This window comes from Bos taurus, chromosome 4, assembly GCF_002263795.3.
Source record: "Bos taurus isolate L1 Dominette 01449 registration number 42190680 breed Hereford chromosome 4, ARS-UCD2.0, whole genome shotgun sequence".
Lineage (NCBI taxonomy): Eukaryota > Metazoa > Chordata > Mammalia > Artiodactyla > Bovidae > Bos > Bos taurus.
In genome coordinates this window covers 94,396,494-94,423,367 of record NC_037331.1, presented here as the reverse complement: position 1 = coordinate 94,423,367, position 26,874 = coordinate 94,396,494, and the positions used below count along the sequence as shown (strand labels likewise).

The following is a 26,874-nucleotide window of genomic DNA, read 5'->3' as shown; positions in this document are numbered from 1 at the left end:
CAGTGTCAGACTTTATTTTTTTGGGCTCCAAAATCACTGCAGATGGTAACTGCAGCCATGAAATTAAAAGATGCTTACTCCTTGGAAGGAAAGTTATGACCAACCTAGACAGCATATTAAAAAGCAGAGACATTACTTTGCCAAAAAAGGTCCGTCTGGTCAAGGCTATGGTTTTTTTCTGTGGTCATGTATGGACGTGAGAGTTGGACTGTGAAGAAGGCGGAGCGCCGAAGAATCGATGTTTTTGAACTGTGGTGTTGGAGAAGACTCTTTTGAGAGTCCCTTGGACTGCAAGGAGATCCAACCAGTCCATTCTGAAGGAGATCAGTCCTGAGTGTTCTTTGGAAGGAATGATGCTAAAGCTGAAACTCCAGTACTTTGGCCACCTCATGCAAAGAGTTGACTCATTGGAAGACTCTGATGCTGGGAGGGATTGGGGGCAGGAGGAGAAGGGGACGACAGAGGATGAGATGGCTGGATGTCATCACTGACTCGATGGACGTGAGTCTGGGTGAACTCTGGTGTTGGTGATGGACAGGGAGGCCTGGCGTGCTGCGATTCATGCGGTCGCAAAGAGTCAGATACGACTGAGCGACTGAACTGAACTGAAGCTGGAATTCTGTCACGTCTACTAGCTTAGTTCATAGTAGCACTTCTAAGGCCCACTTGACTTTACAATCCAGAATATCTGGCTCTAGGTGAGTGACCACACCATCGTGGTTATCCAGGTCATTAAGTCCTTTTTTGTATAGTTCTTGTGTGTGTTCTTGCCACCTCTTCTTAATCTCTTTTGCTTTTGTTAGGTCCTTGCCATTTATGTCTTCTATTGAGCCCATCTTTGCATGAAATGTTCCCTTGGTATCTCCAGTTTTCTTGAAGTGATCTCTAGTCTTCCCCATTCTGTTGTTTTTCTTCTATTTCTTTGTACTGTTCACTTAAGAAGGTGTCCTTGTCTCTCCTTTTTATTCTCTGAAACTCTACATTCAGTTGTGTATATCTTTCCCTTTCTCCTTTGCCTTTCACTTCTCTTTTCTTAGCTATTTTATCATATAATTGGAATCATAACAGCATGTAGCATTTTCATATTGGTTTCTTTTACTTCGTAATACGTTTTTAAGGTTCCTTTTTGTTTTTTTTCATGGCTTCCTTTTAGCACTGAATCACTTTCTGTTGTTTGGATATCCCATAGTTTATCCATTCACCTACTAAAGGACATCTTGATTACTTCCAATTTTGGCAATTATGAATCAAGCTGGTATAAAGTCAGGTTTCTGTATGGACATAAGTTTTCAACTCCTGTGAATAAATGTCAAAGTGAGCAATTGCTGGATCACATGTTACGTGTATGTTTGTTTTTGTAAGAAACTGTCAAACTGTCTTCCAAAGAGGCTGTACAGTGTTTGTTCACCAACAGTGAAGAGAGATCCTGTGACTCCCCATCCTCGTCAGCACTTGGTGGTGTTGGTGTTCCTGATTTTGACCATTCTGTCAGTGGTGTAGTCATACCTTGTCTTATTAATAATTTAACTTTCCCTGATGAATATAACATTCAGCATCCTTTCATATACTTATTTGCCATCTGTTTTATCTTCTTAAGTGTAGTTATCTGCTAAAATCTTCGGCCCATTTTAATATTATGTTTTCTTATTTTGATTCTAAAGAGGATTTTTTGGGTGTATTTTGGATCTTTTCTCAGTTATGTGTTCTGTAAATATTTTTCCCAGTCTGTGTTATCTTCTCATTCTCTTGACACTGTCTTTTGCAGAGCAGCAGTGTTGAATTGTATTAAAGGCTGACCTATCGATTATTTCTTTCATGGATCTTGCCTTTGGGGTTGTATCTCACAAACCATCACCATACTAAATAAACATCATCTAGGTTTCCTTCTGTGTGTTCTACTAGGAACTTGATTGTTCTGCATTTTACATTTAGGTTTGTGATTGATTTTGAGATAATTTTGTGAGGAGAGTGTAAGGTTTGTATCTAGATTCAACTTCTTGGCTTGTGGTATCCAGTTCTGCCACCATTTGTTGAAGAGACTGTTTTCACTCCATTGTGTTGCCTTTGCTTCTTTGTCAAAGATGAGTTGGCTGTATTTATGTGAGTATATTTCTTGGTTGTCTCTTCTGTTGCATTGATGTATTTGTCCATTCTTTTGCCAATATCACACTGTCTTGTTACTGTTTACCACTTTTTTTTTTTTAACTCTTCACTCCTTGCTGTATTTCTGAGTTATTACCTAGAATAGTTTCCCTGTGCCTGAAAAATATACCTTTTAGAATCCCAACCTTTGTAGACTATAGATACTTTATCCTATGCAAGACCCTGAGCTTGTACTTCTGTGGCTGTGAGTTACTTATTTTTCCATCTTTGGCACCTGTGAATGTCCCTTCACTTTGCTTTTGGCTTCATATTAAAATCTTTTTGTTCCCATTTTATTCAGCATTTTTGTATTTGTTTAGGTCATATATTTTACTTGTTAAAAACACATCTTTGTCAACACTGTATTATCACTCTTTTTAAGTTTTAGCCATTTTGGTAGGTGTGAGGTGATATCTGAAATGTGGCTATAATTTGTATTTCCCCAATGACTAAAGTGGTAAGCCTCAATTTTTTGTGCTTTAGCTACTTTTTTCATATCTATAGTTTTATTCTGCTTCATGGTAGATTTTTATTACAAGGGAGTGTAAATTTTCTTTTGCTCTGAAATTTTGATTCTCATTTTTTGCTTTCTTCTCATAGTAGCTTCAGATGGATGTGGTATGCCTCATTCATCTGCCACGTGCTGCCTTTCTCTTTCTGGGGTGATTTTTTTCTGTGTTTAATCACCATGAAGATCCTCACTCTGTTCTGTCTGTTCCTTCACGGGCTCAGTAGTCTCCAGCAGATCCTTTGTACCGCTCAGACTCAAGCTGGGTCTGAGGTATTTGAGTTTCACTACTCATAAGAAATTTGAAGTTACTTGATAAATAAGGAGGCAAGACAGGTGAGAGGAACCACTCCTACTAGCATTGAGTATGAATGTTTATAAATAAAATTAGAAATCCAGGTAAGGAGACAGGGTGGGCAAAACTTAATTATTGCTAGTTTAACACTGATTTTGGATCCAGGTATCCATGTAGAAATCTTGATAATTGAAAATAGAAGTTAGTTATACAACTACAAATGCCTAAGGAAAAATATGCTAAACTGAGGAAAACACAGAGTCTGCATGTCTGTGTATATATTTTTCAAGAATGAAAAAATATTTTTTAGGACACGCCTTTAGCTCTCTGAAAAACCTCTCTTTGGACTCACTGTCAGAGTCACAGTGTGGGTGTTTCTGTATAAAGACCCATATAATGAATTGAATGTTTGTATTTTCATCTAGATGTTTTCCACTCTTAGTGCATCAGTTACTTGTGTTTAGGAAATAGTAGAATTCTGAACATTTTCTCATCTAGGCATTTCTCTGTCTCTCTCTTTTGTGGCTACACCCTGTAGCATGCAGGATCTTAGGTACCTGACTAGGGATTAAACCCAGGCCCCCAGCATTGGGAATGTGGTGTTTTAACCACTGGAATGCCACAGAAGTCCCCTCATCCAGACATTTTTATTTTTTTATTTATTTTTTTTTCCAACTACAATTTTATTTTATTTTTAAACTTTACAAAATTGTATTAGTTTTGCCAAATATCAAAAGGGTAGATGATAATCTTGTTAAGAATAGTTTTGTAAGTATATCTATTTGGGGTCCTCATTTCAAACAGTTTAAAAAACAATTTCCTTATGAATAACCTGTTGCCTTTTATAAATAATTTTTTAGCAAACATTGAGAAGAATGTGCTACCTTACCATCAAAGAAATGGCTACCATCTCTGAGGATGTGATAATTGTTACAAGCAGGTATGTGAATAGTTAAAACCTGGGATGGGATACTTAAATATTTAGTGGAGTATTTGTTGTCCTCTTTCTATTAATTTTACATTTTGACTGTAAGAAAGCCAATAAGAATTTAAAAAAGAATATAATGTCAAAGAGCATTCTTTTCTAAAATGTGGTTGTCATCCTATGAAAACCATCCCTGTCTGATAAAGCAAAAAAGGAAGTTACAAAGGCTAATGCTAATAGATTGATTACATTTAGAATCATAGTATGTCATCAAACAAAACTAAAAAGTAAATGATGCACTGAAATAAAATATTATTTAAAAATTTAAAATTTTATATTATAGTTGCTTTATGAAATAAAATATAAGTACATCAAAAGACTAATATCTATAATATATAAAGAACTCTTCTATTTCAAAAGTTATCTCCATGTGATAATTAATAAAATAACTAATATAAAGAATCTAAATATCTTTACTCATTCTCATTTAGTCATTTAGAATGACTAAATATACTAGTCATTCTCTAGTAACCAAAAAATGTAAATTAAAAATTCAAGAATGAGTTACAATATTTTTTTATGCTTTTAAATTCAAATTATTTAAACTAAAAAAAAAAAACACCCCAAAAACCCGAGCAGCTCACCTATTTCACCCCTAGTCCCTGCCTCTGGCATCCACTAACCTGTTCTCTGTATCTATGAGCTTGGTTTTATATATGTATATTTATTTACTTATTTAAATTCCACATATAAGAACTATTATATGGTATTTGTCTCTGTCTGACTTATTTCACTTAACGTAAGGCTCTCAGGGTCCATATATATTGTCACAAATGGCAGGATTTCATTCTTTTTAATGGCTGAATAATATTCCAGTGTATATATATACCTCAATTTCTTTATCCATTCATCTATTGATGGATACTTAGCTTGTTTCCATATCTTGGCAATTGTAAGTAATGCTGCAGTGAACATGGGAATGCATATATATATTTGAATTAGTGTTATTGTTTTCTTCAGATGAATACCCAGAAATAGAATTGCTATATGGTAGTTCTATTTTCAGCTTTTTGAGGAATCTCCATACTGTTTTCCCTAATGGCTGTACCAGTTTACATTCCCACCAGCAGTGCAGAGGGTTCTCTTTTCTTCATGTCCTCAACGCTTGCTATTTCTGTGTTTTTGTTAATAGCCATTCTAATAGGTGTGAGGTGATAATCTTATTGTGGTTTTGATTTACATTCTCCTGATAACTAATGAAGTAGAGCATCTTTTCATGTACTTGTTGGCCATCTGTATGTCTTCTTTGGAAAAATGTCTATTCACATCTGCCCATTTTAAATCTTTTTTTTGTTTTTGCAGTGAGTTTATGAGTTCTGTATAAATTTTGGAAAATTACAATATTTTTGCCAATCACATTGGCAAAAAAGAAAAAAGTCAGTCAGTACTTGTAAGGGATATTGATTTTCTCGTAAACAGGAGGTAGAATAATGAATTGGTTCAGTTTTTCTAGAAAGCAGTGTGGCAGCATTTGTTGAATGTTTGAAAGGGTTTATCCCTTTAATCCAGTAATTCCACATCTATGAAATTATCCTCAGAAAACAATCAGAGATAGCATTCATTATTGATGAAATATTTTAATTTTTTGGATATATTTTTGAAACATCTTTAATGATATGAAAAAGTCCTCAGTACAGTGCTGAATGAGAGTTGGATTCAAGTCTGTATATTCCTTATAGTCTTAAAAATATTCTAAGTATATTTATAAAAATTTATGGCTGAAAATACACTGATTCATTACCAGTAAGTTATCTCTGGGTGTTTAGAATTGTAGCTATTTATATTCTTTAAACTTTTGATAATTTTCAAATTTTCTAGAATAAGAATGTGTAATTTAGAGTCCTAAGACATTTAACAAATGTTATTTAGAAAAATAGTTATTAATAGTTATAGTTAATAGTTATTAATTATAACTCATTCAAGTGAATCTGATATTTGTATAGCAAAATAAATTTTGGAGGAGGATACTTATGCTTAACCAGCAGTTGTGTTGAAGTTTCAATTAGTAAAGCTTTCAGCTGAAAAGAACAGAGCCAGATGTAAATAGTAACACGTAAAATAGGCAGAGAAACTGGTGTTGTTTCAGTGGCTCAGCAGTGTCAGGGCTGACATGTCTTAAATTCTTTGGGACATCCTCACATTATTGCAAAATAGATGCCTGAATTATTGGCAATGCACCATTCAAGATGGGATGGGTACTGGGAAGGGGGCCAGAGAAAGCCAGCACCATCTGCCTCTTTCATCAGGTATGCAAAAGCTTTTCCCAAGGCAATTTTTAGATTTCATTGGCACAACTGTGTAATGACTAACCTTAGGAGGCCAGGAAAGTGAGTATTTAGCTTTTATAGCCCAAGGGGCAAGCTTGAGAGAAGGGATTGAAAATGGGTACTTAGTTAACTAAGATTAGTTAACTCACCACAAGTGGCACAAATAAAAAACAAAAACAAAGAAAATCTTCCCTGAGATTGCTGCTGCTGCTAAATTGCTTCAGTTGTGTCCGACTCTGTGCGACCCCATAGACGGCAGCCCACCAGGCTCCCCCGTCCCTGGGATTCTCCAGGCAAGAACACTGGAGTGGGTTGCCATTTCCTTCTCCAATGCATGAAGAGTGAAAGTGAAGTCACTCAGTCATGTCCGACTCTTAGCAACCCCATGGACTTCAGCCTACCAGGCTCCTCTGTCCATGGGATTTTCCAGGCAAGAGTACTGGAGTGGGGTGCCATTGCCTTCTCCGACCGAGATTGCTAGTCTCCCTGAATAGTGGAAAAGTTAAAAATAGAGTATCAACTGTTGATTGAGGATTTTCATTCCTTCATGTAGCTGGTAGGTAGTACTTCCACCTGAGTCCTGTTAGGCCGCTTTACATTGTGGTTTGCTTCTTGTTTGTTTGAAGTGATTAGTAGATGTTGTGGGCAGAATAATACTCTTCCACCCACAAGGCCTCCCTGTCCTAATTCCTAGGACCTGTCAGTATGGTCCATGGCAAAGGGGAATTCCAGTTGCTAATCAGCAGATAGGGAGTATATCCTGGGTTATCCACGTGGGCCCAATACAAGGCTAAGTGCCCTTACGTAGAAGAGAGAGGCTGAAGAAAAGCCTCAGTAAAGGGATGTGATGGTGGAAGCAGGGCCACAGAGCTGCACTGTTTTTGCTGGATTTGGAGATGGAGGAAGGGGACCACAAACCAAGGAAATATGGGTAACCTCAGAAGTTGGAAAAGGCAGGGAAATGAATGAACCCCGACAGCCCCCAGAAAGGAATGCCTTCTTGCTCATACCTTGATCCTAGCCCACAGAGGCCTGTGTTGGACCTCACCTTACAGAACTGCAAGGTAAAGACATGAATGTTGTCTTAAGCCTCTTAAGTTTGTGATAATTTGTTACAGCAACAATTGAAATCTACTGGATTTTGCAGTATACTAGTGTATCAGATCAGTACCTTGTACACTTTAAAGTTAGACAGTGTTATATGTCACTCACATCTCAAAACTGGAAAAAAGAAAACTAGTAAGAGCCTTTGATACCTGAAAGTGGGGGGCTGCTGTAACAAATACCTAAGAATGTGGAAATGGCTTTGTAATTGGGTAGTGAGCATGTGCTGGCAGAGTTTGGGGAGCATGATAGAAAAATTCTGCACTGCCTTGAACAAACTGTTAGTAGAAATATGACCATTAATGCCTCTTCTAGACTAAGAAGGAAGTGAGCAGCAGGATAGAGAAAACGTTTATCAGGTATCATTGTGAACAGACTGTTGACAGAAACATGGACATTAAAGGTGCTGGTGGTGAGGGCTCAGGAGAAAATGAGGAAGAAGTTTCTATTATTAATAGAAACTGGGGGACGGGGATCCTTGTTATAGTGTGGCAGGAAGCTTAGTCTCACTGTATCCTGCCCTAGGTGGAAAGAGGGGCTTGCAAACATGAATTTGGATATTTAACTGAGATTTCTAAGCAGAATGTTGAGGTGTGACTTGATTTCTCTCTTTGTCATTTAGTAAAATTTGAGAGTACAGTAAAAATTGAGGAGAGACCTGTTAAATGTGAACCAGGAGATCTTGATAAATACTGAATCGTTGTGTTGTACACCTGAAACTAATATAATGTTGTATGATCAATTACACCTCAAAAACAACAAAAATAAAGCAGAAGTTGCTGATTTTGGAAATTCTCAGCCTACAAAAATGGCAGAGGATGCTCAAATCAAGAGATGTGTGTTTGGAAAGCATTCTTTAGAGGAAAAAAATCAGTTACTGTATAGCCTTTTGCTCAAACCTCAGATTAAAAGGTCAGAATATTCACTCACACAAACCACTCTGAGAGATCTAGGGTGTGACTCATAGATTCCCTCAGCATCTAAGCAGAAGCTGAAAATAGAGATGGGATTATCTAGGCAAGATCTGTGGAGGAACCTCTTGACTAGTGGAGTAAGTCTGTACAAATATGGTAGTCCCACAAGGCGCTTGAGAACCTCACACCAGCAGAAACACTGCCAGCGTGGACTGAAAGGACCAGAGACGAAGTGAAAGAGGGCTGTCAGAGCCCCAAAATTCTGCAGGCAGGAGACAGGCTGGGAAGACTCCTCAGCTTTAAACACAGGCTGCCCTTTATAAAAAGGAAGGATGGCTCAGAGGGCAGAGCTGCAGGCCCATAGGGTAGAGCTGAGAACCTAGTGAATTCTGCTTAGGACTTGAACCCTCTTCCTGTTTGCCTGGATGGATTTCAGAATCGTCTGGGGCCAGTAACTCTTTTTTAGCCTTCCATTTTCTCTTTTTGAATAGGAATGTTTGTGTGTGTTCTGCGATGCCAGGTCCCATCTTTGTGTTTCAGAGCAGGGAACTTGTTTTAAAGTTTAGCATGTCCACGGGTAGAGAGGAATTTTGCCTCAGGATAAATTATACCCTTTCTCACCCATCCCTTATGATTTTTGATAATAAGATTGGTGCTTTGAGTTGGGTGAGATTTAAGTGAGATTTTGGACTTTGAGCTAATGCTGTAATGTGTTGATTTGGGGGAATCTTGGCATGGGGTGAATGTATTTTGCCTATGAGATGGATGCAGGCCTGCTGACATGATTTTAGCCCAGTGAGACCAAGTTGGAATTCTAGCCCATAGGACTAACTATAAGATAATGTACTTTTATTATTTTAAGCCTCTAATTGTGGTCATTTGTTGTAGCAGGAATAGAAAACAAATGTATTAGATGACCATTCTGTATCCATAGGCAATTATGTTAGCATGGATATTGAGAAGATCTGAAAGCATACACTTCACTAAAGAATATATATAAAGAGCCAATAAGCACATGGCAATGTTCTCAATATTATTAGTCATCAGGGAAATGAAAAACTTGAGTAAGGTATCGTTCACATTCACTAAAATGGTTAAACCAGCAAAGCCTGACAGTACTAAATCAACAACCCTACTCCAGTATCCAGTGTATGGAGCAGTTGAAGCTGTAATAGATTGTAGATGGGAATGTAGAATGGTACAGCAACCTCAGAAAAGGTTTGGCAGTTGCTTATGAAGTTAAACATATACCTACCCTGTGACCAGTGATTTTACTGCTATATATTTACCCAAGAAAATGAAAATCTTTGACCACAGAAAAAGACTGTACAAGAATTTGATTGCAGCTTTGTGATAGCCCTAAACTAGAAACAATCCAAAGGTTCATCAACAGGAGGATGGCTAAACAAATTGTGTTTTATTAATATAGTGGATCACTACTGAGCAATAAAAAAGAACAAATTACTGATTCAAGCAACAACACAGACACACCCCTAAAATAGTATGTTGGAACAAAAGAGGACACACAAAAAGAATGCTTGGATGACTCTTTTTATATAAATTCAAAGACCAGCCAAAACTCAGCTGTGGTGATAGAAACCAAAAGTCTGGTAGATTGGAGGAAACTGACTAGATGTGGGAATGAGGGAGCTTTCTGAGATGAAGGAAGTATACAGTATTTATTTTGGATAGAGCTTACATGAGTGACTCCAAATGCCATCTAACCAAACACTTAAGCTGACATTTTTTAATTGTATATAAATTAAAACTCATTTAAAGAAAAAACACAGATTTAGTTAGTGGCTTAAGGATGGTCAAGTATATGGACAGTCTGGTCACACTGTTTTACCCCTGTCTAATGAGACTCACCAGTGAAAGTCTGCATCTGAAGATTGCTTAGAATTCTGGGATTGAGTCCTGAGGACTGACCCATGGCTCACATGGCAAGTATCGTGGGGGAGTGGATATCAGTATGTGATTAGTTATATCCCTAGTCTCAGGAAATTTCACAGTTTCAGTTTAGAGACTGTGGTTTAGGAAGAAATAAGGGGGCTAAGGGCTATGGGAATGACTGTCTGGCAGGCAGTTTTGATATCAGTTGTGGGAATAATGTGAGGATGTGGGCAAGAGGAAGATAGTACTTTAGTTTCTGAAGGAAGCAAGAAGCCAAGACCATCCACAGACTTGGTAAGAAATATTCAAGCCTGAAACAGCCTTTCGATTTGAATGGTAATGCTGTCCCTGACATTATGTCTACCAGGACTTGGTGTAGAATAAGAAAGGAAGTGAGATACTATTCTAATTTGACTTAGCCATCACTCTAGTGAAACTTCTCTCTCAAAGATTTCTAGTAATCTCTTAATTGCAGAATCCCAAAAGCTGAGTTTTCAGTCCATATTTTACTTGGCTACTCTCTTAGCTTTAATATGGTTAGACACTCCATGAAGTTCTACCATCTTTGGCTTTCAGAACCATAGGACTGAATTTTCTTGCATATCTGATTACTCCATTTTATTTTTTTCACAGAAGTGGCTGTTCTGTTCTTTATTCAGCTTACTGATTCAAATGCCAGTCTCTTCTGGAAAAAGCTCTCCTAGTCAGAGAAGGCAATGGCACCCCACTCCAGTACTCTTGCCTGGAAAATCCCATGGACGGAGGAGCCTGGTGGGCTGCAGTCCATGGGGTCGCTGAGGGTCGGACACGACTAAGCGACTTCACTTTCACTTTTCATTTTCATGCATTGGAGAAGGAAATGGCAACCCACTCCAGTGTTCTTGCCTGGAGAATCCCAGGGACGGGGAGCCTGGTGGGCTGCCGTCTATGGGGTCGCACAGAGTCGGACATGACTGAAGCGACTTAGCAGCAGCAGCAGCAGACACACCCAGAAGTAATATTTTACCAGTTATCTGGGCATCCCTTAACTCAGTGAAGTTGACACAGAAAATTAACTGTCTCAGTGGGTTTAATGGGTGTTGTGAAACCTTTCTATATGCTGCTTTTCTTCCCTCTCTCCTGCCCAGTTGACACACACACTGCCCCAGTTTATTTCGATTCTTATTCTCTATTAAATACTTATTCTCTATTAAAATGAAATTGTGGAAGACTTTTGAGAGAAAATGATGAAAATGATGCCAAGTCATAAAATTCCCTTCTCTTCTTTAATGAACACCAGCGAGTAAAAGGGAAGGTCAGGGGACTTCTAATTTTAGCCAAGATGAAGTAAGGTCATGACAGGTCATCTATTCCAATAATTACAACAAAAACCTCTGGACAGAGGTATAGAAAGGTATACAGGTATACCTGAGGCCTTTGAATAATAACAGTGAATTAGATCATGGCATCCAGTCCCATCACTTCATGGCAAATAGATGGGGAAACAGTGGAAACAGTGAGAGACTTAATTATTTTGGGCTCCAAAATTACTACAGATGGTGACTGCAGCCATTAAACTAAAAGACACTTGCTCATTGAAAGAAAAGCTATGACCAACCTAGACAGCACATTAAAAAGCAGAGACATTACTTTGCCAACAAAGGTCTGTCTAGTCAAATCTATGGTTTTTCCAGTAGTCATGTATAGATGTGAGAGTTGGACCATAAAGAAGGCTGAGTGCCAAAGAATTGCTGCTTTTGAACTGTGGTGTTGAAAAAGACTCTTGAGAGTCCTTTGGACTGCAAGGAGGTCAAACCAGTCCATCCTAAAGGAAATTTGTCCTGAATATTCATTGGAAGGACTGATGCTGAAGTTGAAACTCCAATACTTTGGCCACCTGATGCAAAGAACTAACTCACTGGAAAAGACCCTGATGCTGGGAAAGATTGAAGGCAGGAGGAGAGGGGACAACAGAGGATTGAGATGGTTGGATGGCATCACCAACTTGATGGACATGAGTTTGAGCAAGCTCCAGGAGTTGGTGATGGACAGGGAAGCCTGGTGTGCTGCAATCCAGTGGGTCGCAAAGAGTCAGACACGACTGAGTGACTGAACTGAATGAATAACAATATGGTGAGTTTCATGGTTATTTTGGACCAAGAATGGACTAATCCAAGAACTGTATGGTGGGAGGAGTCAACAAAGACTGAAGCCTGTCTCAATCCTGAGCACAGGTTAAAGACAAGACCTCTGCAAGCTGGAGAGCATGGGGGCAGAATCCTTGTTTGTTCTTGTTTTTCTCTTTACTTTCTGGTCTTGCTTGAGGCCAGCCCTAGTTCTGGAACATTACTGTGATGTGACAGCAGTATTTCAGACACCTGAAACCCTGAGATGTGCCATTTAAAACCACAATGAGATACCACTATACATCTTTGAATCAACTAAAAATTAAATAGACTCACTTTACCAAATATTACCAAGGATGTAGAGGAGTTGGATTTCCCATATGCTTCTGGTAGGAGTTAGTACCATAGACAAAGAGACCAGTGGAAACTATCACTATGGCTAGTAAAGCGTCACCTCAGCTGTACTGATCCACATTTTGTGGACTTCTCTGATACAAATGGAAAGTGCAGAATTAGACCCAAGTATATGTGAAAAGTTAGTATATGATGAAGGTGGCATCTCTAATCACTGGGGTAAACATGTACTTTATTTTTTTTTCTGTTTATTTATTTACTTTTCTTTACAATATTGTATTGGTTTTGCCATACATTGACTTGAATCTGCCATGAGTGTACATGTGTTCCCCATTCTGAACCTCCCTCCCACCTGCCTCCCCATCCCATCCCTCTGGGTTATCCCAGTGCACCAGCCCCGAGCACCCTGTATCATGCATCAAACCTGGACTGGCAATTTGTTTCACATATGATAATTTACATGTTTCAGTGCCATTCTTCCATATCATCCTGCCCTTGCCCTCTCCTACAGAGTCCAAAAGACTGTTCTATACATCTGTGTCTCTTTTGCTGTCTCACATACAGGGTTATCGTTACCATCTTTGTAAATTCCATATATATGCATTAGTATACTGTATTGGTGTTTTTCTTTCTGGCTTACTTCACTCTGTATAATAGGCTCCAGTTTCAAACATGTACTTTTAAAAAAGTAATTTATTTGGCTGTGCCGGGTTTTAGTTGTGGCATGCAGGATCTTTTTTTTTTTTTTTGTAATTTATTTTTTAATTGAAGTATAACATTGCTTTACAATGTTGTGTTAGTTTCTGCCATACAACAGTGTAGATCAGCTGTAAATATACATATATCCCCTTCCTCCTGAGCCTCCTCCCGACCTCCCTCTCATTCCACCCTGGTATGTCATCACAGAGCATAGAGCTGAGCTCCCTGTGCTCTACAGCATCTTCCCACTAGCTATTTCTTCCGTACATGGCAGTGTATACATGTCCATGCTGCTTTCTCAGTTTGTCCCACCCTTTCCTTCACCTGCTGTGGACTCAAGTCTGTTCTCTACGTCTGTGTCTCTATTCCTGCCCTACAAATAGGTTCGTCAGTACCATTTTTCTAGATTTCATATATTTGTATTAATATACAATATTTTTCTCTTTCCAGCTTAACGTGTACTTTTTTTATACATGATGCTGGGACAACTGAGTAGCCACTTATAAAAAGATAAAATTTTATCTGTATTTCACAACATATAAATAAGTAAACTCTGAAAAGATAAGGAATATAAATTTTAAAAGATGAAGCTATATAAGTACTAGAGGAAAACCTTGCTGTGGGGAAAAGGTTTGTAATTACCACTAAAATCCAGAGGCAGTGAAAGAAAGGGTTGATAAATTTGACTCCATAATTTTTTTTAAATTGCATGACCCAAACACCATAAAATAGAGAATAAACTAGAGGTTTGCAGTAGGTGCAAGTTGTTGTATAAACAGTTATTCTTGATTTATTGTCATGGTATCCTACATGACACTGCCACTCATTTTATGGCAAAAATGGAGTGACGTGGGTTCATGACAAGGGAGGAAGGCAGTAGTTCCGCTACATTGTGTGTCACCTAGAAGGAGACAGCCGGCTGCCGTGACGACATGGCCTGTTGACTACTCAGCTGAAGTAGTAGGTTGGAGGTAGACCCTGTGAGGTTGGGAATTCTCCTCCAAGATGCCATGTATGCACTGGATCAGTTGCCAGTGTATGGTACTGTCGCCAGTAAATAGACCAGGTGGGTCCAGAAATCCATAGTTAGAAATAGGACCAGCCCCTCTCCCTCACTCCCAGTGACCCACTTGGAGAATTTATTTTTCCACTTCTCACTCTAAGTATGGATTAGAGGTCCCAGTTCCCAGGGGACAATGTTTTCAAGGGATGAAAAAAGGGAAGCACTTAACCCATTGATCCCTGGTTCCCATTGGTTATGGATTATCTTCAGCTCAGAGTTGTCCTACACTTCTGGATGCTACATGTCTGAGTAACAGGTTGGCAAACCTAAGGCATCACACACTCCAGAGTCAGAACAGCCCTGGAGCAGCAAGTGAACCAGTTAAACATTCAAAATGACGACTATTACTGGGTCACTTTGTGTTCTTCATGCCTAGTGGACCAGCAGGCGATGGGAGGCGGTGATGTACTTATAGAGGTAATTGACCTTGATTCCGACCAGGATCTAGGGTTGTTCATATAAAGGTGACAGAGAGGACTGTATCCAGAATTCAGAGTATTCACTCAAGTATATTTTGGTGCATTCATGCATGGGAAAGTGATGATTAGAGAACAACCAATGGTCCAACCAGGGTAAAACCAACAAAAGGTGTGGATCCCTTGGGATAAAGGTTTGAGTCACCTACCAGAGGCATAACCAAGATAAGATGAAGGTGCTGGCCAAGAGTGAGGGAAATACAGAATGGATGGTTATATGAAGGAGATGATGAGTATCGGTTATGGCTTTGAAATGAGCTGTAGCAGCAAGGATTCTACCATGTTCTACTCATCTTCCTGTCTCTCGTAGAAATAGTGAACGGTACCATCCTAAAGACTCAGTGATAGAGTAGATTCAATGGAAGACATGTTCCAACTTGAGGGGTACAAAGGATGAGCCGTACTGGGTGCCGCTTTCAAGCCACCTCACGTTTCTTCAGCCTCGTCTTTGGTTCCAGTTGTGGCTGTGGTCAGCATTTCCACGAGGGCCCAGCTTACTTGCATCGATAGTGCTTCACTTGAAGCATGTCGTGAATGTTTTGCTTTCTGCCCTGAGATTTCTTGTACATACTCTGAAATCATATTTGTGAGTTAACATGTGAATGTTAAGAGAACGGGGAGTTAACTCTCTGGGGTTAACTCTCTACCAGGGGCAAAGAGCTTGTGGATAAATTCTTTTTCATTCCTTGAGTGTGTGGTTGCTGAGATATATTTCATTAGGTTCCTCAGTAGGTTGCTCATTAAATAACCAGGTGCTTGTGGCAGTGATTCACTAGAGAAAACTTGTCTGGGTTGATTTTCCCTCCTCCTTTGTTTACTTCCTTATCTTTTACTTCTCCCTCAGAACACATTCCCAAATAAACTTATCTGTAGGTAAGCCTTTACTGTCAGGGCAGCCTAAGCTAAACAGAAATTCAGAGCAGCTGTTGGCAAACTGTGGCCAGTGGCCAAAGCTGTTGTACCATTTTGTAAGTTAAGTTTTTTTGGAATGTAGCCATGCCTTTTTAAAAAAATAATTAATTTATTTTACTTTACAATATTGTATTGGTTTTGCCATATATTGACTTGAGTCCACCATGGGTGTACATGTGTTCCCCATCCTAAACTCCCTCCCACCTCCCTCCCCATACCATCCCTCTGGGTCATCCCAGTGCACCAGCCCCAAGCACTCTGTATCATGCATCAAACCTGGACTGGCAATTCGTTTCACATATGATATATTACATGTTTCAATGCCATTCTCCCATATCATCCCGCCCTCGCCCTCTCCCACAGAGTCCAAAAGACTGTTCAGTACATCTGTGTCTCTTTTGCTGTCTCGCATACAGGGTTATTGTTACCTTCCTTCTAAATTCCATATATATGCATTAGTATACTGTACTGGTGTTTTTCTTTCTGGCTTACTTCACTCTGTATAGTAGGCTCCAGTTTCATCCACCTCATTAGAACTGGTTCAAATGTATTCTTTTTAATGGCTGAGTAATATTCCATTGTGTATATGTACCATAGCTTTCTTATCCATTCATCTGCTGATGGACATCTAGGTTGCTTCCATGTCCTGGCTATTATAAACAGTGCTCGGATGAACATTGGGGTACACATGTCTGTTTCAGTTCTGGTTTCCTCAGTGTGTATGCCCAGCAGTGTGATTGCTGGGTTGTACAGCAGTTCTATTTCCAGTTTTTTAAGGAATCTCCACACTGTTCTCCATAGTGGCTGTACTAGTTTGCATTCCCACCAACAGTGTAAGAGGGTTCCCTTTTCTCCACACCCTCTGCAGCATTTATTGCTTGTAGACTTTTTGATAGCAGCCATTCTGACTGGCGTGAAATGGTACCTCATTGTGGTTTTGATTTGCATTTCTCTGATAATGAGTGATGTTGAGCATCTCTTCATGTGTTTGTTAGCCATCTGTATGTCTTCTTTGGAGAGATGTCTATTTAGTTCTTTGGCCCATTTTTTGGTTGGGTCTTTTATTTTTCTGGAATTGAGCTGCAGGAGTTGCTTGTATATTTTTGAGATTAATTCTTTTTCCGTTGCTTTGTTTGCTATTATTTTCTCCCATTCTTAAGGCTGTCTTTTCACCTTGCTTGTAGTTTCCTTTGTTGTGCAGAAGCTTTTAATTTTAATTAGGTCCCATTTGTTTATTTTTGCTTTTATTTCCAATATTTTGGGAAGTGGGTCATAGAGGATCCTCCTGTGGTTTATGTTGGAGAGTGTTTTGCCTATTTTCCTCTAAGAGTTTAATGGTTTCTGGTCTTACATTTAGATCTTTAATCCATTTTGAGTTTATTTTTGTGTATGGTGTTAGAAAGTGTTCTGGTTTCATTCTTTTACATGCTTTTTTGTTTATACATTATTATGACTACTTCCATGCTATCAACAGGCAAAGGAAAGACGCCTTAGAAGAACTAATCCTGCCAAACCTCAGTTTTCATCTAATTGGAATAATGCAAATATTTGTGAAAAAGACTGGTTGATAAATTATTTGTATCCAAACAATGAAAATCTGTGCTGTCATTAAAAAGATTTTAGATATATATTTATATATTTTTTAAAACATAAATATATAAAAATTAAAAAAAATCTGCCCGTATGGAAAGATTCTCAGATTATATCATTAAGTATATTTGAAGGTACCAGAGGAGTGGATATCCATTGGCATGCATTTTAATAAACCCCTGTGGTTGTAAATATGTATTTTAAGAGCTTCCTTAAGGAAACATAAGTGACTATTCACAATGACTGTTTCTGGTTGAGTGGCACTACAGGCTAGGGTGTATGAGGACAGACTTAGACTTTATATTTTATACCTTTCTGAATATATTGAGAATGGATTGTTACAGGAGTAAAATACTTTAATAATTGAAAAATGAAAGAAACTGAAGGACTGTCAATTATTCAGCCTTTCTCCTCTTGGTGCCCTGATGAAGTGAGTTGGAGGCCATTCTGGATTATGTGAGGGAACTGAGTGAGAGAGGAGATGGAGAGTCAATTTGAGGGTACTATAAGTGCACAGAAGACAGGAGAAGGAAAGACAAAAGAATGAATAGTCTAAAGATTAGAAACCTTTTAAAATTAGGGACAAGAAATTTTGTACCTCAGTCCACGCTCCCCTGCCTGCTTTTGCAGCTCCATAGAAGGGTCTGGAATCATTGACATTTGTCATTTTAGAAAGCCATTCCTGAGAAAGAGACATCTTGAAGTAATTATTTTAGAAGAAAAAAAATTTTTTTTTTTATTGTGGTAAAAGTCTTTCTCCATAACTCAGCAGGAAAAGTATCTGCCTATAGTGCAAGAGACACAGGTATAAGTGGGCTCGATCCCTGGGTCTGGAAGATTCCCTGGAGGGGAGGGCATGTCAACCGACTCCAGTATTCTTGCCTGGAGAATCCCATGCACAGAAGAGCTTGGTGGGCTACAGTCCATGGAGATGTAAAAAATTGGACATGACTGAGCAGCCAAGCATGCACACAGTCACAAAATATAAAGCATACTATTTTAACCGTACTTAACTGTATAGTTCAGTAGCACGGCGTACATTCACACTGTTGTGCAACTCTCATCATCCATCTCCCAAATTTTTCACCTTCCTAAACTACAACTCTGTCCCCATTAAACTCTTAACTCCCCATTTCCCCTCTCCAGCACCACCTCCAGCCCCTGGCACATACCAGTGTATTTTTGGACTCTATGAATTTGACTCAGTAAATCTTTAATCCAGTTTTCTGTTGATGGGTGGAGCTGTGTTCCCTCCCTGCTCTTTACCTGGGTCCAAAATATGGTGAAGCTAATGAAGATAATGGTGACCTCCCTCAAAAGATCCCAGGCATGTACTGCTATACTCAATGCCCCCAACCCTGCAGCAGGCCACCACCAACCCACACCTCTGCTGGAGACTCCCAGACACCCACAGGCAAGTCCGGGACAGTCTCTTGTGGGGTCACAGCCTTGTCTAACTCAGTGAAACTATGAGCCATGCCGTGTAGAGCCACCCAAGACGGACGGGTCATGGTGGAGAGTTCTGACAAACTGTGGTCCGCTGGAGAAGGGAATGACAAACCACTTCAGTATTCTTACCTTGAGAACCCCATAAACAGTATGAAAAGGCAAAAAGATAGGACACTGAAACATGAACTCCCCAGGTCGGTAGGTGCCCAGTATGCTATTAGAGATCAGTGGAGAAACAACTCTAGAAAGAATGAAGAGATGGAGCCAAAGCAAAAACAACACCCAGTTGTGGATGTGACTGGTGATGGAAGCAAGATCTGATGCTGTAAAGAGCAATATTGCATAGGAACCGGGAATGTTAGGTCCATGAATCAAGGTAGATTGGAAGTGATCAAACAGGAGATGGTAAGAGTGAAGAGATGGCTGTGGTCCATGTGATTGGATTGGTTAGTTTCCTGTGATTGTGGTTTTCAGTCTGTCTGCCCTCTGATGGAGAAAGATAAGAGGCTTATGGAGCTTCCCGCAGGGATAGACTGACTGAGGGGGAAACTGGGTCTTGTTCTCATTCTGGGTATCTCATATAATTGGAATCAAACAATATTTGTCTGCACCTAATGTATATTGAAATGCATTCGTAAGGTTACTTTAACAAATGTCCTAAAAACAAATGTCCTACAATAAAGAAGATTGTACCTTCTTTATTTTTCCCTGTGCTATACAGTAGGTTCTCATTAGTGACCTGTTTTTACATAGGAGGGTATATATGTCAATCCAAAGCTTTCAGTTTATCTTCACAGTCTACCTGCCTTGGTGTCCATATGTATGTTCTTTACATCTGTGTCTCTGTTTATGCTTTGCAAACAGATTCATCTGTACTATTTTTTCTGGATTCCACATATGTGCATTAATATGCAATATTCGTTTTTCTCTTTCTGACTTATCTCTGAATGACAGTCTCTAGGTCTATCCATGTCTCTGCAGTCTCATTCCTTTTGATGGCTGAGTAATGTTCCATTGTATGTATGTATCATGTCTTCCCTGGGACTTCCCTGGTGGCTCAGATGGTAAAGCGTCTGCCTGCAATGCGGGAGACCTGGGTTCAATCCCTGGGTTGGGAAGATCCTCTGGAGAAGGAAATGGCAACCCACTCCAGTACTCTTGCCTGGAAAATCCCAAGGATGGAGTAGCCTGGTAGGCTACAGTCCATGGGGTTGCAAAGACTTGGACATGACTGAGCGACTTCACTTTACATCATATCTTCTTTATTCATTCCTCTGTTGATGGCCATCTAGGTTGCTTCAGTGTCCTGGCTATTGTAAATAGTGCTGCAGTGAGCATTGGGGTACGTGTATCTTTTTGAGTTATGGTTTTCTCTCAGTATATGCCCAGGAGGGGATTGCTGGGTCATATGGTAGTTCTATTTTTAGTTTTTTAAGGAACCTCCTTAGGCTTCCCTGGTGGCTCAGATGCTATAGAGTCCCATGTGCAATGCAGGAGACCCAGGTTCAATTCCTGAGTTGGGAAGATCCCCTGGAAAAGGGAATGGCAACTCACTGCAGTATGCTTGCCTTGGAGAATCCCATGGACAGAAGAGTCTGGCGGGCTACAGTCCGTGGGGTTGTCAAGAGGTGGACACAACTGAGCAAATAACACTTTCACTTTCACAGAACCTCTGTACTGTTCTCTATAGTGACTATATCAATTTACATTCCCACCAGCAGTGTAAAAGAGTTCATTTTTCTCCACACCCTCTACAGCATTTATTGTTCGTTGATTTTTTTGATGATATCCATTCCAACTGGTGTGAGTTTTGATTTGTAGTTCTTTAATAATTAGTGATGTTGAGCATCTTTTCGTGTGCCTTTTGGCTATCAGTCATTTTCTTTTAAAGAGTTAGGTTTGGGGAACTTGGGATTTGAGCATGAGGCTCTCTGTCATTGTCTGTTTTTTATGCCGGTAATCAGTATACAATGGAATATTACTTAGTCATAAAAAGGAATGAGATTGCAGTGTCATGGATAGACCTAAAATTATGTATGTACTTAGTGTATGTGACTAATGTCTCTTTTCCCTCTAGAACGTAAGCTCCATAAAGGCAAAGACTTGGTTTTTCTCCCTGCTGTGTTCTTTAGATTTAAAATGGTCTTCTATCCAATAATTTTTATGTTTATCCAAAGAAGATACTCAATAAATATTTGTTGAATCAGTAGTTTCATTAAAATAATTATGGGGACAAGTGGAATTAAGTATGGGTGGACTCCACAAAAGAGAAAACTTTAATCTTATGGTAATAATTTGATTTTTCTCAGTCTGACTAAGGACATGACTGGAAAGGAAGATGTGTACCGAGGCCCAGCCATCAGGGCTCTCTGCAGAATCACTGATGTAAGTTCTTTGCTTTACTGAGGCATCAAAGGGGACCTGTGTTTATCTGCAGGTGGCCATGTAAATTTAGTAGGATTCCTTGTCTGACTTTGTGTTTCAGCAGCAGCAGAGAAACACGACTACCAGAAAGGCTTTTGTGGCTCCAGGCTTTTTTTCTTCTAGATTTTTTTTTCTTTTGTTTATTTAAATTAGTCTATTTCTCTCCATATTTACTCTCATGAATTTTTGTCATAGAGCACGTTGCTCATAGGAAACAAAAGCCATTTGAATTTAGCTTTTTTATTTTTATAAAAATTTTTTGATGTGGACCATTTTCAAAGTGTCTGTTATGTTTGTTACAACATTGCTTCTGTTGTTTATGTTCTGGTTTTTTTGGCCAAGAGGCATGTGGAATCTCAACCCCTTGACCAAAGAATTGACCCTCCCACCTACTGGAAGGTGAAGTCTCAACCACTGGACCACTGGTGAAGTCCCAAATTTAGCTTAAAAAAAAACTTTATTACAAAATACAAATCTCTCAGAATTTGAGGTAAAACTTACAACCAGATATCAGAACTTTCTAGAAATAGGACAGCTGTAAGGATCTCAACAGCAAGATTTCCAGGTATTTACTATTATGATCCATTATTTATGAGGCTCAAGCCTCCTCATTTAAATATTTAGGAGAAAGTCTGACTAGCTGTCAGCTAGCCAGTGGCTTGTGTCCACCCGGATCTAAGTCAGGTGTTTAACCTTGACTTAATCTATTGTATTAGAAGGAATGAGGTTACAGAGTATGTAAGACTGTCCCATTCTTGGAACTTTGCAGGAAGGGTTAAAATAAAGGGCAGACTGGGCATTGCCAAGCAAATTGAATAAGATCTTGGCTATATTCATGATCGGGTATATTTTATGTATACATTTGCATTCAATTTTCAAAGGTTGAGCAGGATTAAATGGTAAATCTGGATCCTAGAAGGAGTAATAGAAATAGTTTAATGTTTTTCAGTGCGTTACTTTGTTGTGGTTGCTTTTGTTTTTACCATTAAATCGATAGCATAAGACTTGACCATGCCAGGGCTAGCAATAAGCTTCTCTTCATCTAAGTAATTGAGCTTGGTGTGTGTACCATCCTTATTTAACACCACCTTGCTGGGGCTAAACTTTCTTCCAGGTAAGTTAAAAAGAACTTTGTTTTCAGAGGATTTCATGTTGAGGACTCAATATAATTAGCATATTCTACGTGTAATTTCTTATGTATTTGAAATAATCAGAGTTTACAATTCATTTATAGAACTTTCTGAGATCCATATGAAAAATATTAGGTTGGCCAAAAAGTTTGTTTGGGTTTTTCTGTAAGATGTGCAAAAGCTCAAATGACCTTTTTGACCAGCCAATATATGTGCTATACACAGAGGTATCTAAATGACTTCAAAAGCATCCCCATTTAGGAATTCCTTTTATAATACCTCTGGTAGGTTCAGCCTTTACTTGTATATTTCCAAACTGGGATTCTCCACTTTGAGACCATTTATTTCATTGTGGAGCAGTTATTCCTTTTCTTATGTATACTCTAAAATGTTCCTTCTTGAAGCTGCCACTTGGTTGTTTGGGTCCTGTCCTCTGGGATCTGATAATTATATGATAAGCCTTTTAATACATTCTGAATATTTGTGCAGAAACAGATGTGTGACTTGTGTTTGTAGATTATTTTGAAGAGGTAATTTTGCATGAAAATGTCTTACTTCAGCCTTTTTCTTTATGAATGTTCTTAGGGAACAATGTTGCAGGCCATTGAGAGATACATGAAGCAGGCCATTGTGGATAAAGTCTCCAGTGTATCGAGTTCAGCATTGGTATCTTCCTTAGTAAGTGGACAAGTAGCTGATTCTCATGCATGGTACAGTTTCTAGTTGCAAAAACAAAATATCACTATGATTCTCTCACAAATGAAACATTAAAAAATATGTATACATTTCTGTTACTTTATACGAATGCCTTATCTGACAAAGGAACATTGAACAATTAAAATGGGCAGTTAAAAGCATGAAATTTTCATGTGTTTGAAAGGTTTTGGTCATCAGAAAGGTATGTTGTACATATAATACAGATGGGGGATGAGGGTGGGATGAAGGTCAGGAAAGAAACTGAGAGTCAGTCTCTTCCTTTGACTCTTCCTTTATGACCTGCCCTTGTGCCTCTTGTTTCTTCGTCCTCTGTTTTTGTTGGTGCCTTGTGTCTGCAAGTGTCCTTCAGTCCAAAGTCGACTGTCCTGCTACTAAATTTTCTCCCAGGAAGTGCTCTTTGTTTTAGTAATGTCTTTTCTTTCTCTTTTTCACCAAAACAAAATTTATTCATGACAGCCTATCACATTGTATTTGATTAAAATTGGGTACTAATGTGTGAATGGATTAGATCATCTGAATCACGAGAGTTGCTGGTTCTGGAGTATAATTGGTCAAGTTTTACAGCAGGTACTCTACTTTTTTACAGCACTCTGTTTTTTCTTCCAGGTGAGTTTCCTGGAAGTAAAACCTCTGATGTTGACATTATTTAAGTACCATCTTATTAATTATCCATTCCCTTCCCGTCCTTTCCCTCTCATCACTTCCCTTTATGCGCCTCTCCCAGCCCACAGACACACGCCGCCTTTGCACAGGGTCTTGCACAAGTGTGTCAGGTTTACTCGTTGTCTCAGAGACTGAAATAGACGTGTAACACTGTAAAGTTGTTTCTTTTTTTTTTCCTGGAAATGTCTGTTAGTGATTTTCCAAGAAAACTAACTCAACGTTTCTAAACTTTTAGTGACTGTGCATGATCTGTTCTCAATTTTTTCTGTATTTAGCACATGATGAAGATAAGCTATGATGTGGTTAAGCGCTGGGTCAATGAAGCCCAAGAAGCTGCTTCAAGTGATAATATTATGGTCCAGGTACTGTCACTGAATCACCTTAGCTTATATCTCTAGATCAGCTTTCTGTAACCCTACGTTTTAGGGGCAGTTTATTGATTCTTCAGATGAGTATTAGCTAAAGACTAATATTAAGAATTTAATATTAAGTAGCTTGTTTGTGCATATTCTCAAGTAAGTATCCCCTAATTATGATTTACCCTGGTAGTATTTAGTAGCTGTCAGAATGTTTGAGAAAGATTCTTATATTCAGTGATATTTGAGATGCTTATTCCAAAGGTCATAATTCATTTTAGTCCTTTGTTTGAAAATTAATTTGTGAAGGTGGATGTTCAATTCCAAGCTTTTCAGGCCTTGATTATACTGTTTGAGTTGCGTGCTCAGTCGCTTAGTCAAGTCATACTCTTTGTGACCCTATGGACTGTAGCCTACCAGGCTCCTCTGTCCATGGGATTTTCCAGGAAAGAATACTGAAGCATGTTGCCATGCCTTCCTCCAGGGAATCTTCCTGACCCAGGGATCGAACCCATGTCTCCTGCGTCTCCTGCATTGGCAGGTGGATTCTTTACCACTGAGCCACCCGGGAAGCCCAAAACCCATGACCCAAAACCCAAAACCCATGATTATATTAGACATAAAACTGTTTTGTTGGAAGGATCTACTTTTGATATTCACTAGGCTATTCTTAATTAAAAGGAACAAGATTAAATTCTTAACTGGCAATTTTTGTATAAAATACCCCATATGTGTTTGAGAGAGTACTTATTTATTCCATTTCAGCATTTACTTCTCATGTTAGCATATTCAGTTATGAGGAAATAAAGTAGTAATTTTTCCCTTGGGAAACATTCTCACCCTCCTAACTCTGATCATTGTGTTTTTACACAAAGTGCCATGATAATTACATGCCTTAAACCTACTTTAGGAGATGAATCTATTAACCACTAACATAACCACAGATGATTTAAAGCCACTAAGCAAGACCTGTAACACTGGTTAAAGCCTTGGACCTGAGAGCCTTTGTCCTAAGGATGGATGGGGCAACGCTGAATCTGCTAGAGCCGTCTTCAGATTGTATGTCATCCCCTTAATACTTACCTAATCTGAATTAACAGGGTAAATTAAAAACTCATCCTTTCAATCATGCCTTTGTTTGATTCAGCATGGAAAAGATAATTCCCTTTGTATACGTTAGAGTTGGGTATATTTTTATTAAAAACCTGGCTCTGTATGATTGCATTTTTATGTCAGTTTTATCCTCTTCCTATTCAGCCTTCTTTCTGTCTTACATTCTTTTTCTTGTTCTTTAGTACCATGCATTGGGAGTTTTGTATCACCTTAAAAAGAATGATCGCCTTGCTGTTTCTAAGATGTTGAATAAATTTACTAAATCTGGTCTCAAATCACAGTTTGCTTACTGCATGTTGATCCGAATTGCCAGTCGCTTACTAAAAGAAAATGAAGAGGGGTAAGTGTTTTCATCTAAACCTAAGTAATTTTCCATTTGCTGGTTAACATGCCTCAGAGTTTATTTCCTTTATGAATATTTTTTGGGCAGTACTGACTTTTCAGAGGGATTTGGTGTTTTCCAAATTAAGAAAAAAAATCATGGAATTCCTAGTAACACAGCTTTTATTTTTACCTTAATGTATGCTCTGATATGGGCTTCCCTATTGGCTAAGTGGTAAATAATCTGCCTGCAATGCAGGTTCAATCCTTGAGTCAGGAAGATCTCCCGGAGGAGGATATGGCAACTCATTCTAGTAGTCTTGCCTGAAAAGCCCCATGGGCAGAGGAGCCTGGTGGGCGATAGTCCATGGGGTTACAAAGAGTTGGATGTTGCTGAGCACACACGTGCTCCAGTATATGCACTTAATAGGGTATGACCACTAATAATACAATAAATAACAAACTGATATTGAACAAAAAAATACTTACCGTAGGTTATATAATAATTAAATGTGAAAGCTAGACGTGACCTTAAGAATCTTTTCTTTTTTATTTTTATAAAAGAGAATGTTGAAGTATTGCATTTAATGATTTATTTAAATAATTTATTCATTTAAAGCACATGAGGGAGACTAGTAGAATTACACATTGGACTTCCCTGGTGGCTCAGATGGTAAAGCGTCTGTCTGCAATGCAGGAGACCCTGGTTCGATCCCTGGGTTGGGAAGATCCCCTGGAGAAGGAAATGGCAGCCCACTCTAGTATTCTTGCCTGGAAAATCCCATGGACGTTGGAGCCTGGTAGGCTACTGTCCATGGGATCTCAAAGACTCGGACACCACTGAGCCACTTCACTTCACTTTACTTCAGGGTTCTCATATTGTTCATGAAGTAGTGTTATATTATCTGATGGTAGATAGTGATAATATAAGGATCAGTATTGTAATCTCTTGAGTAATCACTAAAAAAACTAGGAGATGTAAATGTCAACAGAGAACATAAAATGGAATGTTAGAAAAAATATTCTGTTGAGCTTCCTGCTCTCAGTAATGGTAGAGTAGCTTGGTTATATTAGCCCTCATGCAAATAATGATTATATCATTAGGTGGCTTAATGGTAAAGAACCTGCATGTCAACCAGGAGATGCAGGTTTGATCCCTGGATTGGGAAGATCCCATGGAGAAGGAAATGGCAACCCACTCCAGTATTCTTGCCTGGAAATATGGATGGAGGAGCCTGGTGGCTGTAACTAAAGAGACAGACTCAACTTAGTGACTAAACAGGAGCAGCAGCATGCTTCCCTGAAACAAAAAACCCCACACTATTTGAAAGTACTGGTGAGTGGTGAAAAGCAGGTAAAAACTGAAGGGAAATGAATGCCTGAAAGACAGAAAC

At 38.9% G+C, this 26,874-nt stretch overlaps 1 protein-coding gene across 4 annotated transcripts in view; it reads left to right on the top strand.

Annotated features, from left to right (window-relative positions):
• The window catches only part of COPG2 (COPI coat complex subunit gamma 2), a 179,904-nt gene that overhangs the window by 20,229 nt on the left and 132,801 nt on the right, over positions 1 to 26,874 (top strand). For 3 of the 4 annotated variants that reach the window (XM_059885667.1, NM_001082448.1, XM_010804474.4), the window contains 5 exon segments: positions 3,806 to 3,885; positions 21,066 to 21,141; positions 22,896 to 22,988; positions 23,966 to 24,052; positions 25,342 to 25,499. In XM_059885667.1, coding sequence (XP_059741650.1) covers positions 3,806 to 3,885; positions 21,066 to 21,141; positions 22,896 to 22,988; positions 23,966 to 24,052; positions 25,342 to 25,499 — 494 coding nt within the window. 4 annotated transcript variants of the gene reach the window in all.